At 47.0% G+C, this 19,226-nt stretch overlaps 1 protein-coding gene across 1 annotated transcript; it reads left to right on the top strand.

Moving 5' to 3' along the window:
• Positions 1-67: 67 nt before the first annotated feature.
• On the top strand, positions 68-18,968 carry atf6 (activating transcription factor 6). Its single transcript, XM_028967872.1, has 16 exons — positions 68-279; positions 1,545-1,621; positions 1,817-1,904; positions 1,983-2,080; positions 3,228-3,348; positions 3,459-3,635; positions 4,486-4,613; positions 8,193-8,378; positions 8,549-8,640; positions 8,733-8,837; positions 12,450-12,563; positions 12,763-12,862; positions 14,075-14,136; positions 14,375-14,483; positions 15,844-15,928; positions 18,115-18,968. Exons 1-16 carry the CDS (start codon positions 177-179, stop codon positions 18,315-18,317), a joined length of 1,848 nt encoding a protein of 615 aa, XP_028823705.1. The 5' UTR covers positions 68-176; the 3' UTR covers positions 18,318-18,968.
• Positions 18,969-19,226: the final 258 nt, after the last annotated feature.

The following is a 19,226-nucleotide window of genomic DNA, read 5'->3' as shown; positions in this document are numbered from 1 at the left end:
GTTGCGTCAGTCGAATTTGGCCGCTCAGTTTGTCCCTGCGCGCCCACCGTAGAATTACGTTAAAACCGACGTGTACGTACGCCGAACCCCGGAAGTCGCTCGGTGTTTTTCTGGTGACGGACGTCGTTTCGTGTGCTCGTTTCCAGTCCCGTCACTGATGTATTCTTCGTGGAAGAATGTCCGTGGATTTAATGTTAGATTTCGACGATCGTTTGGAGCACCACGTCGGCATGAGTAGCGACGCAGGCGGCATGTCCATCGACCAGGATGGTGAATGGGGTAAGAGCGGAAACAAGATCCGCGTCATTTTCTTACATTTACAGCGTTTACCAGGCGCCCTTATCCAGAGCGACTTACAGTCAGTAGTTACAGGGACAGTCCCCCCCTGGAGACACTCAGGGTTAAGTGTCCTGCTCAGGGACGCGATGGTAGTAAGTGGGGTTTGAACCTGGGTCTTCTGGTTCATAGGCGAGTGTGTTACCCGCTAGGTAACTACCACCCCATTTTTTAGTTCGCTTTATTCCCTATAATAGCGATCGTCTCGCTTGTCACAGTTTCCAAGAACGTGTTTACATCCAGTGACGTCACGCAGTGGCTCGTCATCTGTCGCAGCATCATTTACATTTACGCCATTTGGCAGACGCCCTGATCCAGAGCGACTTACAACGTGCTTCCATGTCACCATGGATGAAGTGATCAGTTCTGGTTCACTAGGACCCCCAACTATGAATGGGGGGGGTCCTACTGTAACTCCTAATGGGAGTTACAGTCGTTCAGTCGTGAGGTTACTAAGGACTGAACCAGTATCTGGGTGGCCTGTGTTGACAGATAAGGGCGGATTTGTCTGATATTGTAGAAGGAATCTACATGAGCGGGAAAGATTGCTGATGTGAGTCGAGAAGGAGAGTTGGTTGTCTATTGTTACGCCAAGGTTGCAGGCTGTTGTAGAAGGAGAGAGCTGTGAGTTGTCCAGGTAATGTTGTGTATTCAGTCTGATCTTCAACCTTCCTCTGCTACCCCTCTGCTACGTTCCCTCCACCGGCTCCCAGTAGCTGCACGCATCAGGTTCAAAATACTGATGCTGGCCTACAAAGCCAGACATGGAGTAGCACCATCTTACCATCACCCCCGTACACCCAACTGTACCCAGGCGGTTTCACACTCATTAACATACCTGAAAGCCAGGGAGAAGGACAGCCCACAGGTGACCAGAAAGAAGGGGCATAATCAGAAGGTTGGAGGTTCGAATCCCGATCCGCCGAGGTGCCACTACAATCCCCACACGCAGCTCCCCGGGCGCCTGTCATGGTGCCCACTGTCACCAAGGGTGATGGTAAGCAGTGGCTTTTCTTGGTCTGAGAGGCAGTTTGTCAACCTCCTGTCCATCACCGTTGCCTGGTTCGGGACATCATTTGATGTCCTCATCATGTGATCACCAGAAAGGCAGTAAATGGTGCCACGTTGTAGATTTTTGTGCATATATTTCTTTTTGTGTGTATGGCAGTTTGTCGTCATCTGTAATTCGTACTCGTAATGTCGTACAGACATCAGCCTGTTTGATGAGCTGGATGAGCTTGGTGATGCGGAGGAACTGCTGAAATCGCTGGACGCCATGGGCTGTGTAAGTTCGCTTTTACATTTACAGCGTTTATCCAGAGGGACTCAGTCAGTAGTGACAGGGACACTCTGGGGACACACTAGTAGTAGGTGGGGTTTGGTTCATGGGCCAATACCACTTTTATTGTCATAACCGCATAATAAATATTAGATAGATATTCTAATACGTGTTGTTCATCTTTATTCTCTGTTATGTAAGGCTGATGGCGCTTTGAATCTGGCCTTCGACGTGGACGTCCCTCTCTGGAGGTCAGAGGCTGGAGGAGATGCCAGCAGCAGCTGTCCAGGTAACCCGCCTCACCCCAGCTCGGCTCTGGGACGTTTTATCCACCCCGGCGGCGCGTGTAACGTCGTTCCGCCCACAGACGGTGACATGGCGGCGGGGTCCCTCTCCCCCGCACACACGCTCAGCTCTGCTTCTTCACCGGCTTCACTGGAGACCGCTTCTCCGCACACGCCGCCGGTGAGTGAGTCCTTCTGTGGAGTTTTCAATGGTGCAGCGGTGGCCTCGCGGGTAGGGAAGCGGACCCCTAATCAGGAGGTTGTGGGTTCGAATCCGTCCCCGCACACCGCTCCCTGGTGCCCTCCATGGCTGCTCACTGACCAGGGTACCCGCAGATTTTTAATGACTTCAAAAAGTCTTACTGAAACACTGCAGCACAGCACACGGGTGACACTGTGAAACGTGTCCTCTGTATTTAAACGTCATCCTTGGTGACAGTGGGCACCACGACAGGCGCCCGGGAGCAGCGTGTGGGGACGGGATCTTCATCACAGTGGTTCGGGACTCGAACCCACAACCTTCTGATTACGGGGTCACTTGGTGCCCACTTCCTTTCCCGCCAGGCCACCACTGCCCCGATCTGTAAATTCTTGTGGAACCTGGAACTGCGATGTCACCGGGCAGGACACTTGCGCTGCGTTAGAATGCGGCCGCTGCAGCAGAAATGCGCTTCGGGTCCCACGGGACATATTTTCAAGGTTGCAGGGGATACAGGATAAAACCGCACATTTTAACCCTAATCAGCTACTGCCAGACGCTTTCAAACACATAAAAACAGGAAGTAAAGAGTCACCAAACTCCGCCCCCTCAGAGGTCGTACCTTCCAAGATGGAAAGGAAGAGTTGGGCGTGTTTCTTTAATGTTTACTGCACTAAAATATATTTTTTTATTCACAGACAAATGATAAAATTCGGCAACGTCGGCCTTAAATTTCATTTAAAGTGGTCTTAAAAAGTCATAAAATTAGGATTAAAAATAATCATAATTAAAATAAAAAATTAAAATATTCCCCTCGCCTCCTCATATCTCTGGCGGTTTTCTGTTCTAAAGATCATTGCAGTTATTGTCTAATTAAACTCGCTTAGCTGCTAACAAATCTGTCAGCGCCTTGTCAGAATAATGAGACGCAGCAGCTGTGCTCACATGAGACGGTCGTCCTCTTGTCCAGTCGCGGTAGAGGACGCTGTCTGCAGCTGTACCCTGATACACCACGACGCATCATCCAACATCAGAACGTCTGGAAAATCTCATTTATGCAAGGGCAAAACGGATCATTTCCGAGTTCAAGCTGTCAGTACCTTTTCTTTGTGTGCCCGTCCCCTTCTAGGAGGACGTCCCCTCTCCCCAGTCTCAGCCTTCGCCCCAGTCTATCTGTTCCGATTCTAGTGGATTCTGTGACTTCGTTCTTGAAAAACAGGCAACCAAAAGGACCAATCAGGCGTCTCGAGGTAAGATATCAATTCGCTGAAGCACCAGTGACTGGGACTTTCTCATTAGTTAGTTCATTAGTATTTGTATTATTAATGACCGTAATGTCTGTGATGCGTTTTTTTGCCAGCAAAACCCACACAGCCAGCGAAGAGGCCTGTCAGGGTGACCCCTAAACTATCAATCCAGCCAAAGCCAGTGATCACAGCACTTCCCCTGGCCCCCAAAACCATCATCATCCAGCCCATCCACCGCGCTCTTCCCGTCAAGCCGCCGCCCATAACCATACATCCAGCACCTCCTGTGGGTAAGAAACGCCGCTCATCATCACTAGAGGGCGCCGTGTACTGCCATATATTCTCTGCCCTTTCCAACTCTTCCTTTAATAGCTGCTAGTTTGTAAAGGGACCGAATCATAATCTCACAGGCGCTATGTGTTTTTGGGGTGAAAGTGTTTGTGGTTGTGTGGTTTATGGGGCCATGTGTCCTTTTTTTAGGTAAATGTGGTTGTGTTTGTTTGTGGGGACATCTCACTGTTAATAAGGACTTGCTGATTTGGGCCAGTTTAAACTCATGTCCCACCATTCTTCCTCATTGACTGAAAATCTTGGGGTCTTTCTTGGGATTTTTCTGTGGCATTTCGTTGTGTCACCGTGTGCTGTCAAATGTTGTGGAGGGGACACAGCTGTTCATTAGAGCAAAGGTCAGAGGTGAGAGGTCATGGCTTCTTGAGGTAAACATTCTGTCATCAGGAGCTGAGTGAACCCAGCAGGGTGTCGCCAGGGTGTGTGTGTGTGTGTGTGTGTGTGTGTGTGTTTGTGTTTGAAACTGGGCTTGGATGGTTTTCATTCATGGTTCTTAACTCTGTCTTGAGTTCATTTGCATCCCAGTCAGGGATGTGTGAGGACCACAAAGTGTCAGTTGGTCTATTGTCTTACATTCTTACCATTTTAACCAACTTTATTCTATGATCATTTTTCCTATGAACATTGTGATCAATGTAGAAAAAAAGTCTTCAGAAGTTTCTACTTTTGTGTGCTTGTCTCCATATTCCTCTGAGTGGGGCAGCAGAAGGTGCTTTTACTTCAAGCCCAACAAACTGTGAGTGTTGTTTCCAAAATGATCGGTAAGTCACTCTTTCTCCTTCTGGCTTTCAGTTCATCCCGTGCTGTTGCCCCAGCCAGCTCAGGTGCTCCATATCCAGACACCCCCAGCGGTCCCAGCAGCTCCACCTGTGGTTACTGTGACCCTCCAGAGCCCTGCTGGTTACGGCTCCGATGAGGATGTAAGTGTGAAGCCGCTATGCCACGACCATATCTCAACCAGGGGATTCTCATGGGGTTAAAAATGTCTGTATTTTACAAGAAGACCCGAGTTCAAATCCCACTTACTACCATTGTGTCCCTGAGCAGGACACTTAACCCTGAGTGTCTCCAGGGGGGGACTGTCCCTGTAACTACTGATTGTAAGGTGCTCTGGATAAGGGCGTCTGGTAAATGCTGTAAATGTAAAAGAACAGGCTCCACTTTCCTCTTATTCCCTTCAGAAGGTCTTTCCCATGTGGAAGGTGGCCACTAGATTGTGAGCAGTCTTTGGAACAAGCTCCCTGAGCTCCCTGAGCTTGTTCCAAAGAGCCCTTTTTAGGAGGGGCATTTCACACCTGAGGAACACACACACTTGAACCCTGGAGCCCATGACTGCTAGTCTCACTGTTCCTGGAACATATGGGCTAATGTCCATTTAATTCTCATTTTCCCAGGGCAGGAGTCCCTGTAAATGTAAATATACTTACATACACACTATTTATCCCGTTGCCATACAAGGGGGGATGGTATTGGCCTTGATGAGGTTTGGCTCATAGATGTGTGTTTGTGTAGGCAGGCGTAGCGCAGGTGTGTAGTGATGTCCGACCGACTTGGTTTCTGTAATGTCATGGAACGGCTGAAAAATTGAGCCCGTCTGTTCTTGGAGTGATCATGTGACCCTCCTGAAACTTTACTGCAGGCCTTGGTTGGTGTAGGTTTGTGTACCAGCGTTTCCTAACCGTACGTTTTCTGTATTTTTTTCCGATTTTTTAAAAATTTATTTCATTGAATCGTGAGCTATTGCACTATGACACCTGTAGCCCACTGCAACATGCATCTCAATTAGGGCTGGGAGTTATGGCAAAAATATACTTATTCCCATATTGAGCTAAATAGGTTACTGCCAGTTTGAGAGCATCTGGACTGAAACCTGAATAGAAAAAAATAACCTCATTGTGTCCCTGAGCAAGACTCTTTACCCTGAGTGTCTCCACTCAGGGACTGTCCCTGTCACTACTGATTGTAAGGCTGGTCTGTTAAATGCTTTAATGTAACATGCCTTTACAATATTCTGCTATGCAGACCACACAAATCCTGTTCTTTTTTCCTCCCTCAGATGTACATGCCGCTTCCAAAATCTCTGCATGTCTAACTGACATCTCATCTTGAATAGCAGCCCATCACCTAAAACTCAATCCCACCAAAACTGAACTAATATTCATTCCAGCAGATTCTTCACCACATCAGGATCTTGCTATTTACCTGGACAACTCACAGCTCTCTCCTTCTACAACAGCCCGCAACCTTGGAGTAACAATAGACAACCAACTCTCCTTCTCAACTCACATCAGCAATCTTTCCCGCTCATGTAAATTCCTTCTCTACAATATCAGACAAATCCGCCCTTATCAACAACATTTATTTCTTATTTAGCCCAAAATCACATACAGTATGTCTCAATGGACTTTGACAGGCCCTACAGTTGACACCCCCCCACACTTGACCCTTCTGCACACAAGGAAAAACTCCACACAAAAAAAACTCTAGGAGAGAGAAAAAAAGAAAGGAAGAAACGTTGGGAAGGAGTGATACAGAGAGGGACCCCCTTCCAGTTGTAGGGTTGGAGGGTTGGAGAAGTCCAGGATGTATTCAGTGTCATGGTGTACATTACATGTCCATTATGGTGTTACTGGTCCATTTGAAGTAGTTGCAACGGTGGTGGTGGCTGTGGTGACCCTCTGGTTTGTTTCATGGTATGTCCTTGTTAAGCAGTTGTCAGGAACCAGGTTCTATCTGCTGGTCTCTTCACTGGGGTCTGCCAGTAGTCTGGACGCTTGATTTCGTGTCTCGGAGAAAAACAAACAGAAGCAGCGGCAGACGGTTGCACTGTACGACCGGTACTGAAATATGTGGTTATAGTGGTATATTGGGGCTACAGTGGCCCGGTACCCTAACTAGGACAGCCTAACTAGGGTGAATTTAACTTTGTCTGTGTCTAACAGGGGGACTCTGTGATAAAGTGGACTTTATAATTGACACTGCATCACATCCTGGTTCAGTCCTTAGTAATCTCAAGACTGGATTACAGTAACTCCCGTCTAGCTGGTCTACCACTATGTACCATCTGACCTCTACAACTCATACAAAATGCAGCAGCACGACTGATCTTCAACCTTCCCAAGTTCTCCACACCGCCCCTCTGCTACGTTCCTCTTTAGAGAATATTTAGATGAAGTTGTAACCTTCTTATAGTCTGACTTTTTTATATACAAAAAACTAGAACAGAGTGAATAAAAAGATTGTATTCATAGTTGGGGGTCCTAATGAACCAGAACTGACCACTTCATCCATGGTAACATAGAGGCACGTTGTAAGTCGCTCTGGATCAGGGCGTCTGCCAAATGCCGTAAATGCAAATGTGAAATATTCAGGACATTTTGTAAACTTTTTTTTTTAGATCGGATTCGGTGGAGAATTTGTACGTTTGAACGTATGGTCACCAAAAAAAATCTAATCTAATCAACACTGAGTTAAATATAAATCTTGGATACGCTCACATACTCACTATCACCATTTAAAGTCTTCACATCACCGTATCCATCTCCCGGGAGCCAGATATCCTGGTAAACATCCTCAGGGTTCCCAGGGTCTTATTGTGGCTCGACTCCCAGATTTGAACAAGGTCACCATGGCGACAGTGATGAGAGAGGCTGGCTTGGGAGAACCGCGCCTCTCTCTGCTCACCATGTGTGTGTCTGCACTTTCCATGTCAAAGGTGACCACTTTCTCAACAATGATTATTAGGACTTGGCCCAAGAAATCCCAACATGACTCAAAAGTGAAATAAGGCCACACAGTGTGAGTGTGCCACACACACACACACACACACACACACACACACACACACATTACTGGCACTGAAACTGTGATTTGAGCACTCAAATATTGTCAATAATTTCTTTTCTTGGCTTTAAACTCTGTGAATTAACCTCTGACCGTGTCCTGTGGCATGTTTTGTGTCCATTGGCTGTAATTAGTGTGTGTGTGTGTGTGTGTGTGTGTGTGTGTATACAGGCGTGATTAAACGGGGCCAAGAAATTGGAATAATTAGTGACTTGTCTGGGGAACCTTTTAGTAAAAATATTTGTGGAAGTGAGTGTGTGATGCAGGAACATTAAATCTTGCTGTGTTCATGGTTCTGCATGGCTGCCAAGTGTGTGTGTGTGTGTGTGTGTGTGTGTGTGTGTGTGTGTGTGTGTGTGTGTGTGTGTGTGTGTGTGTGTGTGTGTGTGCGCGCTGGAAGCAGACCCAGAATAAGAAGTCTCTCCTCGCGTCCGTTTATTTTGTCTTTGTGCTCTTGTCCACTTTCTCTGTGCCCATGAAGAGTAACCACGTGCTCGGCCACTCTGGGCTGCATGGGTGTAGAACTGGTGGTTTGGTGGGGTGATGTTTTCTCTGCAGGCCTGTGTGTAAAAATGTACCATGAATTAGTGCAGTAAAGGCTCCTGACCTGTAAAAAGCGGGGTACCGCGGTAACAAGACCCGCCTCTCTCGCTCAGACCCGAGCGTCGCGTCTGCAGCAGCGGATGATTAAGAACCGCGAGTCGGCGTCTCTCTCGCGGAGGAAGAAGAAGGAGTACCTGCAGATGCTGGAGACCCGCCTGAAGGTGGCGCTGTCTGAAAACGCCCAGCTGAAGAACGAGAACGGAAGCCTGAAGAAGCAGCTGCAGGGTCTCATCAGTGAGGTCAGGTCCCAGTCTGGTTTTATCTAATGTATGTAATTAATGTTGTACTTAATGTATGTAATTAATGTTGTACTTACTGTTGTACTTACTGTTGTACTTAATGTTGTACTTAATGTTGTACTTAATGTTGTAATTAATATGGAAGCATTTTCTCCGCCTTTCCCCTGTAGAACACTGTTCTGAAAGCCACTGCTCCGAAGCGGCGCGCCGTCTGCCTCATGGTGCTGCTCGTCTTCCTCGTTTTCAACATCGGGCCGATAAGGTGACAACTCTCTCTACCTTTTTCTTTCTTTTTCTTTCTTTCTCTTTCTTGACTTTCCGTAAATTCTGACCTTCGCTTCCATTTGTCCGCAGTCTGAACAGTGCGCCGGGTGCCACGTCTCTGGCGGCAGGGAGGCCGGCAGGCCGCCATCTGCTGGGCTTCTCACCCGAGCCTGAGACAGATCCTGCCGTGGACCGGTGAGTCGGAGATGTTGCCACCGCAGATTCCGCAGCTTACTTCTCCGGTCCTGGTCCAGGGTTACAAAGAGATGCAGACGCTCCACATCTTGAATATTATATTGTTGGACATAGCAGCCGTAAGGTGACTCTGGGTTCTCCGTATACTGTATGGTGTCACCGAGGCATTTTCCAGCGCTCAGTGTGACTCCATCAGAATGACCTCAGCGAGGCCAACAATGACCTCGTCTGGACGTTGACATGGTGACAAGTCTGCTGCTGCAGCTGCTGTCCCAATTTGGCAGAGTGTTGCCGCAGAAACCAGATGGACGTACGTAACGCAGGCCTGGAAAAAAAAATAAAATGAGGTTAGTAAAGCCTGCGGAGATGTTTTTAGAAGAGTAGTTTCCAGAGGAGAACAACGTCCCTCCCTGCTTTCTGCATCTCAGGAATTTGTCACACCTCTCACATTACTACGCTTTATTTTACTTTACTTTACTTTACTTTACTTTATTTAGCAGACGCTTTTATCCAAAGCGACTTACAAGAGGAAGACACCAGCAATTCTCGTTCGATTTCTATAGAATATTGAGTTTACAAACTAAGAGCCCTGATAAGGTCGAACTTGTCAGTGAAGAGCATGCTCAGAGATTGTTAGGTGCTAGACGAAGAAAAATTATAATGTATTTATACATTTTTGTATTGTTTGTGCAATGTGTACGCATGTGCGTGTGTAAGTGTTAGATTTGTCTGTAATATTTTTTGAACAAGAGGGTTTTCACCTGCTTCTTAAAAGTGGTGATAGTCTCGGCTAGTCGTGTGGAGGAGGGCAAGTTGTTCCACCAGCCAGGGACAACAACGGAGAACAGACATGATTGGAATCGGAGACCCCGTGAAGAGGGAATTTTTAGTCTCCTTTCGTTTGCAGATCTGAGAGAGCGTGCAGGAGTGTAGCTAGGTAGTAGTGTGTTGATGTAGGAGGTAGTATTGTAGCTTCTGTGCAGGAGTGTAGCTAGGTAGTATTGTGTTGATGTAGGAGGTAGTATTGTAGCTTCTGTGCAGGAGTGTAGCTAGGTAGTAGTGTGTTGATGTAGGAGGTAGTATTGTAGCTTCTGTGCAGGAGTGTAGCTAGGTAGTATTGTGTTGATGTAGGAGGTAGTATATTAGCTTCTGTGCAGGAGTGTAGCAAGGTAGTAGTGTGTTGATGTAGGAGGTAGTATTGTAGCTTCTGTGCAGGGGTGTAGCTAGGTAGTATTGTGTTGATGTAGGAGGTAGTATTGTAGCTTCTGTGCAGGAGTGTAGCTAGGTAGTAGTGTGTTGATGTAGGAGGTAGTATTGTAGCTTCTGTGCAGGAGTGTAGCTAGGTAGTATTGTGTTGATGTAGGAGGTAGTATTGTAGCTTCTGTGCAGGAGTGTAGCTAGGTAGTATTGTGTTGATGTAGGAGGTAGTATTGTAGCTTCTGTGCAGGAGTGTAGCTAGGTAGTAGTGTGTTGATGTAGGAGGTAGTATTGTAGCTTCTGCGCAGGAGTGTAGCTAGGTAGTAGTGTGTTGATGTAGGAGGTAGTATTGTAGCTTCTGCGCAGGAGTGTAGCTAGGTAGTAGTGTGTTGATGTAGGAGGTAGTATTGTAGCTTCTGCGCAGGGGTGTAGCTAGGTAGTAGTGTGTTGATGTAGGAGGTAGTATTGTAGCTTCTGTGCAGGAGTGTAGCTAGGTAGTAGTGTGTTGATGTAGGAGGTAGTATATTAGCTTCTGTGCAGGAGTGTAGCTAGGTAGTAGTGTGTTGATGTAGGAGGTAGTATTGTAGCTTCTGTGCAGGAGTGTAGCTAGGTAGTATTGTGTTGATGTAGGAGGTAGTATTGTAGTTTCTGTGCAGGAGTGTAGCTAGGTAGTATTGTGTTGATGTAGGAGGTAGTATTGTAGCTTCTGTGCAGGAGTGTAGCTAGGTAGTATTGTGTTGATGTAGGAGGTAGTATTGTAGCTTCTGTGCAGGAGTGTAGCTAGGTAGTATTGTGTTGATGTAGGAGGTAGTATTGTAGCTTCTGTGCAGGAGTGTAGCTAGGTAGTAGTGTGTTGATGTAGGAGGTAGTATTGTAGCTTCTGTGCAGGAGTGTAGCTAGGTAGTATTGTGTTGATGTAGGAGGTAGTATTGTAGCTTCTGTGCAGGAGTGTAGCTAGGTAGTATTGTGTTGATGTAGGAGGTAGTATTGTAGCTTCTGTGCAGGAGTGTAGCTAGGTAGTAGTGTGTTGATGTAGGAGGTAGTATTGTAGCTTCTGCGCAGGAGTGTAGCTAGGTAGTAGTGTGTTGATGTAGGAGGTAGTATTGTAGCTTCTGCGCAGGAGTGTAGCTAGGTAGTAGTGTGTTGATGTAGGAGGTAGTATTGTAGCTTCTGTGCAGGGGTGTAGCTAGGTAGTAGTGTGTTGATGTAGGAGGTAGTATTGTAGCTTCTGTGCAGGAGTGTAGCTAGGTAGTAGTGTGTTGATGTAGGAGGTAGTATTGTAGCTTCTGTGCAGGAGTGTAGCTAGGTAGTATTGTGTTGATGTAGGAGGTAGTATTGTAGCTTCTGTGCAGGAGTGTAGCTAGGTAGTATTGTGTTGATGTAGGAGGTAGTATATTAGCTTCTGTGCAGGAGTGTAGCTAGGTAGTAGTGTGTTGATGTAGGAGGTAGTATTGTAGCTTCTGTGCAGGAGTGTAGCTAGGTAGTAGTGTGTTGATGTAGGAGGTAGTATTCTAGCTTCTGTGCAGGAGTGTAGCTAGGTAGTAGTGTGTTGATGTAGGAGGTAGTATTGTAGCTTCTGTGCAGGAGTGTAGCTAGGTAGTATTGTATTGATGTAGGAGGTAGTATTGTAGCTTCTGTGCAGGAGTGTAGCTAGGTAGTAGTGTGTTGATGTAGGAGGGCGCAGTTCCATTTACAGCCCTGTAGGTAGCATCAAGGATTTGAACTCAATGCGAGCAGCTACCGGGAGCCAGTGGAGGGAGGTAAGAAGAGGTGTAACATGGGTGTATTTTGGCTGATTGAAGATGAGACGGGCTGCCATATTTTGGATCATCTGGAGTGGTTTTATGGTGACTGCAGAGGCTCCAGCCAGGAGAGAGTTACAGTAGTCGAGTTTGGAGATGACCATTGCCTGGACGAGGAGCTGCGTAGCCTGTTGTGAGAGAAAAGGCCGAATCTTGCGAATGTTGTATAGAGAGAACCTGCAGAATCTGGAGATCGCAGCAACGTGATGGTTCAAACTCAGTTTGTCATCTATCCAAACTCCAAGGCTTTTTGCAGATGCCGTGGGTGTTAACAGTAGCGAGCCACTTCTATACCATCTTTAGAAGATGGTATAGAAAAGTATGTGCTAAATGATAGTGATCTATCGCCAGTATTCATCAGGATCATCACCAGGTTCCACCACTGCCTTAAAACCCCTGGCTTTGGTATCTCCTATCAAAAATTTAGCAGCAGATCTTGTGTGTTTTTAACACCATTGTGACCAAAGCGGAGGGCCGGTTTTAAATTGGCCTTCAACCTTTATTTTGTGTGTCCAGAAGAACCTGTAGAATTTCTGTAGAATTTTTGATTGCTTGCTGTCTCATGGTGGTTCCGCAGTCGTGTCTGGGCTGAACAGATTTGTCTTTGTCCCAGGGCGGAGGACACTGTGCCGGAAGAGAAGGCTCTGATGGTGGTGAAGAAAAGCCCCTTTGTGTTCGGACCCCCACCCCCCTGCCAGCCACCTGTCAACAGGACCAAGTGCATCAAGTTAGTAATGAGCCTGCTTCCTGTCCCCAGCTGTCCCCCCGTCTTTTTCCTGCAGCCGTCATGCGCTTGCATGTTTCCATGTGTCTGTAGGGCAGAATATGTGACTTCATGATGTTGCATCTGTCTGCTCATGTTTCCATTGCACAGCTGTGTGTGTGTGTGTGTGTGTGTGTGTGATTGTTTTTCTTGCCGTCTGCAGGATGGCTCATGACTTGCGAGGGTGGGTTCATCGGCATGAGGTGGAGCGCAACAAAATCCAGCGCATGAGCAACAGCCATCAGAGGAGCAGGAGCATACCGGTAAACACACACACACACACACATGCGTGCATACACACACGCCACGCACGCACACACACATGCGTGCATACACACACGCCACGCTCACACACATGCGTGCATACACACACGCCACGCTCACACACATGCGTGCATACACACACGCCACGCTCACACACATGCGTGCATACACACATGCCACGCTCACACACCACGCACACACACACCATACACGGCATGCATACACACATGCCACGCATGCATACACACACACACACACACACACACACACACACACACACACACACACACCACACATGCATACACACACACACACACACACACACGCACACACACGGCACGCATGCATACACACACACACACGGCACGCATGCATACACACACACACACGGCACGCATGCATACACACACCACGCACGGACACACACGCGAGCGTTCACACACACCCCAAGCACACTCCACGCATGCATACACACACCACGCACGGACACACACGCGAGCGTTCACACACACCCCAAGCACACTCCACGCATGCATACACACACCAGGCGCACGCACACACACGTATGCAGTAATAAGGCATGTTCTCTCTCAGACGGACCCATGATCATGTAAACTCCGTCACACTTTGTGAGGTTTCTGTCTTTTTAACGGCGAGGTCTCGTCACCCTTATTTACACTCTTCTGTCTCAGCTAATCTTCTCTCTCTCTCTCTCCCTCTCTCCCTCGCTCCCTCTGTCCAGCCCGGGAGTCTTGGGAAAGTAAACAGTGCCGCTCGGCGTTTGCTTTCTTTAAACCGTCTTTCATCTCGCCGACCCCACCCGACTCCGGCCCTCAGCTGTCGGCCTTTTAGCAGCTGATCTTGTCTGTTTTCAGTTACGCCGGCGGCGCGAAGGATCCCACTCGACTCGCCCGTCCTGCTTAATGCTGTAAACATTGTTAGAGGTGATAGATGTCTGTTTACTTATCGAGGGGAGAGTGCTGCATTGCATCATGGGCATGGTTTCTCATAAAATGTCCCGCATGCACAGTCATAACATGGTGTTTCGACCCTCCTGCGTGACCCCTTCAATTTAACTCCTGATATTATTAGCAGCAAAAGCAGATTTCTTGACACAAGATACCAAATGAAGTTGAATCAAGTTGTGTGGCGTCAGTGATTAGTGGGTTTCGATTAGTTAAAAACGTCCCATCTTCTGTGTACATCTACAGAAGCCCTCAGAGATGAAGGATGAGGTGGCCTTGCCGGTACAGTACAGGGAATCTTCTGCAAGGTCAGTGTCTGCACTCCTGCTTCATTTCTTTCTCACCTTATCTTTGCACATCTTAGGACTTAAAAATATAACATTACGTTTAAGAAGTTTATTGTCATGTACACAGTGAAACATACATTTTAGAACCATATAGGACTGGTTAGACACCCACCCAGGAACCTGAAGGCCAACACCTTCTTATTAAAATCGATGAAAGTATATAAAGTGTTAATGGTGGAAACTCTTTTTAACCACCCAGCGCCACCAGCGAGCTGCAGGTCTACTACGCCCCCCACCGAACGTACAGCAGCTTCTTTGATGAGCTCAACCGACGAGGAGACACCTTCTATGTGGTGTCCTTCCGCAGGGTGGGTTAAGACTCCCGTCTTCATCGTGCAAGAATGTCTCTGTAGGACCATCGGTCATCATTGCTGTTATTGGGCAGCAAAAATGTTATTTTTTAAGTGTGTTTGCTTGGTGTTGCTGTGTGACCTGTATTAGTGTATCATTACTGGGTTAGAGAGAGAGAGAGAGGTGGCCTTTAGTCACGACATTTCACTCCCTTTTCTGGCCACGGCTCGGGCGTGTAGCTGCTTTTAATTAAGACGCGATTATTCTGAACAACACTGGCCGTGGTTATAGGAAGAAACGGCTCGTTCTCTTCGGTTGGCGCTCCGTGCCGTGCCGCGGTCCCATTTCCCACCCGCTCGTACGATTACACCCCGCCGTGCTGTTAAATCCCTCACTGGTCCCACACCAGCACCACACCAACCAAAGCACGCCGCCTTCAGCCAGGAAACACAAATCCGGTTGTGTCCGGGGTGAAGTAGCCTGGAAGAAGTTTGTGAGTAATGAACATGGAGCAGAATGGAAAAATAGATGAATTTAATAAAATCTTGCTGGTGGCAACAGGAGGGTTTTAGGTGCTTTATTAAAAAAACATGCAGGGATCTCCTGTCTTCTCCTCTTCACCAGAGGAATCACGGCTGGATCTGGAGTCTCTTTCCCAATTCCAGACACTTTCATCCAGGACGCGCCGTCTCACCGTCTGTAGCTTTAAATGCTTATGGGCGGGACTAGTATAGAATATATTATAGAATATGTGAAAGGGAAGTTTGTGAACAAAATTTTGACTTTAAATGAGGATAAAAAGGACAAAGAGAGAAAATCATTGTTGACTTAGTTAATTTCGTGGAATAGGTAAAAGTTAAAAAAGAGATGAGAGGAAGAAAGGATGAAGAGGAAGAGTGAAAATCTATTTTATGAAGTCGAAATTAAAGATTATTTGGGCTTTAGTTTGATTTGTTAAAAATTTGGCATGTGTGAAATGCATCGGGGTGATTGAGCGGATAGAGGGATGAAACGATGGAGTGGAGGATGGGGGGGGTGAGTGGAAGGAGGTTAAATGTGGTTGAATAGGTTGCATTAGATGAATGGTGGTTGAAATGTGTGGTGGTTGGAAGGCTACAAGTGTGACTACTGTTGCTCTGTAAAATGCATGGGAGTGAACGGGAGGATGGAGTGATAAAAACAAAAGAGAGTGGGAAAAAATGAAAAGAGAAGAATGAAAGAGAAATGTGAGGAGCCACGGAAAGGTTAAGTCATGTTAAGTCAATTTGAAAAATGGGTGTGGGACGGACAGATGTGCGATGAAAAAGGTAGAACGGGATGCAGTGAATGTCCTGTGTAGGTTATACTGCTGTAAATAAAACGTTTTACATCTCACAGGATCATCTGCTGCTTCCTGCCACCAGTCATGTTAAAGGACGCCGGCCGAAGATGTCCCTGGTCTTACCAGCCCTGAAAATCAATGGTGAGATCAAGCTTGTGTGTGTTGGGACGTGTATGGACCCCCATCCTCCATAACTTCTAATCTTCTTTTAACTGTGGTTGGGGCCGTAATCCACACAAACCGATGTCTTGTGTTTAAGCGTGATGACTTGACTTGACTGCCTAAGTGTCCAGCCTGTCCATCTCTTGAGCATGTGGTTGTGGTACGTAATTAAATGCACGAAACGGCCTCCATTACAACACGGCAGTTACCAGCAGGACAACTTCCACATGTTCTCCTCACTACGAACAGAGCCTTATTTGGAGATGTGGCGCGATGCCCAGCAGGCTGAGGGGATGTGTGGTTCAGGGTTGGCAGGCTGGTCTTTGCCCGTCGGCGCTGATAACAATGGGATGGATCCTCAGCCTCATTTGCTGTCACCGGTCAGTCTGTTCGGCTCCCCGAGAGCCAGACAATGGGGGCATTCAGGACATAAAGAGAGAGAGAAAGAGGAAATGTGTTTTGTGTTCAGTGGCTGTTACATGGTTTTGGTTTTCATTCGGCATCGAGTCTGGTGCAGGACACATTGTGAACATCTTAAACCTGTCGAAACCCCTTGTTGTGCAAGAACAGAGGTTGCTTCTTCCAGGATTTGGCCCAAGGAGCTTTCGTATTGTTCCTCCAGTATGCCGGCTTTGCCCCGGATCGACGCGTCCACGCCCGTCCGCCGTGTGAGGTCTGACTTGTCGTTAACCTCCGTATACGTAGCAGAGCCCCTCGGGGTTTTACTTCAGGTACGTTAATGTGTCCGTGTTACTGCGTGGACTGGTGACCCCTGAGGTGACCCCTGAATTTTTACGTGGGTTGATATGGAGGGGTGTTTTCTGGTTTCATTATTTCAGATGTTCTAATCATGTTCTCATATTAATAATCCTATTTAAACCTGTACATGTTCATGATTTCTCTGCATCACAAATTTGTAAGTCGGGCGCAGGAACTGGGTGGCGTGGGGACGAGGTCCTGCGGTCCTTTGTGGGTACGTGTATGGGGCGAAGTGACTGGAACGGATGGACATTTGGCTGACGATTTAAAGTTGGTATGACTTCACCAAGAACAAATGTACTGGAGACCCTGGGGTGCTTAGGTTTCCATAATCAGCATGCTGAGTGGGCTTTGGACCTTCTCTGAAGTGCTAATGTTTAGTAGTGGGAGGGACGGGGGTTAGAGCTGCACTGCTGTACAAAACCCTTATTAATGACGAGCTCTAATTATCTGTTATCATTTTAGTCTGTAGCCTTCATTGTTTAATTCACTTTTTTGTACCTCCACTTTTATCTCTGAAAGAATGTTTAAATTGAAGAAATGTAGAAACCACGAGGTCTCACACACGCTCGCTGGACGGACTTCCCTGGTGAAGGATCCATCTGGCTGGATGGAGGGCTGGAGATACCCGCGAGGGTGGTCGAGCCCTGGAAAACGATGTGGCTAATGGGTCCGACAGACACGACTGGAAAATACATCACCTCTGAGACGAGGCCGTGAGGTGGTGGTCTGCAGCCATTACCTCACGCTCAGCCAGCACCCCACACAATTAGCTCGACCATTAAGCTGGAGTCCCTTTTATACCAGGGAGGTAGTAGATTCGTGGGTCTGTTGATTAATAGTTGGACTGGATGGGAATGGCGTTTCCATGAAACCTGGTCTGCATCGCTGTTAAACGTCCACATGAATCCAGAACCCAACCATTCCCGGCAGAACATTCCCGAAAGCTTCTTTATGTGGCCCTGTTCTCATGCACTGTGTGGTCTGACCCCTTTCTGCCAGAACCAGCATGAACGTTCTATTGCCAGTCTGCACTCCCAGCATGCATCATGTTTCTGGGTTTCCTTTCTTGGAGCCTTTTGGTAGCTCCTGACCACTGCAGACTGTGGTCCTACTTCACCGTCGAAGGGGACGTGCGAGTGTCAGACGGGGAAGCCAGTGGTGGATTGAACTCGTATTTGCCTCATCGTGTTAGTGCTGCTCTGATTGGTTCTCTGGGGTGTGCATGGTACAGTGTGCTACCAGCCTAGAAGAAAACACGGAGCAGATCTGGTGCCTTCACCAGAACCTTTAGAACTGTGTCCTGCTGATGTTGACACGTCCACTGTCTTCCAGGATGAAAATGGCTGGAACGGGTGTGTGTCCGCGTTTCTTCTAACATCACTTCCTGTTGTTTGACGTTGCAGACAGCATGATAAGAGACCAGGACTTTGAGGTGATGATGCAGATAGACTGTGAAGTGATGGACACCCGCATCCTGCACATCAAGTCTGCCAGCATCCCGCCCTTCCTCCGCGTCAATCAATCGCACGGCGACACCGTCTACAACCCCACCCCAACCAGCAGCCACGCCCCTCCACCTGTCCGGGTGCTCATGGGGTCTGCATGAACACACCCACCTTATTAAGGAAAATTGGTGTAAAAGTGATTTTTAAAAATATATATTTTCTAAAGTGAAATATTCTGTGGGTATTTATCAACGCTGTACTCTCAGGTAATGCAGTTTTGACTGACAGGCCACTAAAGTCCTTTGCAATGTTTTCACTTCTCTTTTCGTTTTTTTTTTTAAATTGTGGTAAATGAAGGAAAAATATGAACGCAACACAGCAGGTTTTAATTAGACTTGGTGTCAAGGTCATTTTGGTTTCATATTTTAAAATATCATTTGCCTCATAATAAAACAAATTACTTAATAAAATGAGTGGACCCTGTAATTACCAGCGTCAACTCATATATATGCACTTTTACAGAAGTGCACTTAATTGAAGAAAAAAGCTCTTTTTACGTGTACGTGGACTAAATAGGAAATCCAGCAAGGTTTCAGTTTAGGAGTCACATCTGGTGAAATGTAGATGAAATATGTTTTGGTAGTATTTATATTTGGGTTTTAATTGTGGAAATGCTTGTTATTCTGTGTACGTAGACGTGATGTAATAATGTAGAACTTGTTGTCATGTTGGCCATGCCTGAATTAAACATCCTCCACATCAGGTCCCCGCTGGTCTTCATCAGTAGAAATAAAACCTTTTAAAACGGCAAATTTAGGCCTGTGGTTTCCAACACGCAACTTGTCGTTATGCCTTTTGTATTCCAGTAGTCTTTCGTACAGAATGATCCTGTTTTTGGTGTTACGTTGTGTATGTGAGGAATAAAACACTGGATGTGTGTGTGTGTGTGTGTGTGTGTGTCAGAGCTCTTCAGTCGTGTTTATTTACCGTCCAGCTGAGTTGGCGACCGTATAAACCGACTTGCAGAATGAAGCGCGGCCGCGTCTGTAGAAGCTTTGATTATTGGACTC

Source organism: Denticeps clupeoides, unplaced genomic scaffold (assembly GCF_900700375.1).
Source record: "Denticeps clupeoides unplaced genomic scaffold, fDenClu1.1, whole genome shotgun sequence".
Classification (NCBI taxonomy): domain Eukaryota; kingdom Metazoa; phylum Chordata; class Actinopteri; order Clupeiformes; family Denticipitidae; genus Denticeps; species Denticeps clupeoides.
The sequence above is the reverse complement of the archived record's forward strand: the minus strand, read 5'-3'. Positions and strand labels throughout refer to the sequence as shown.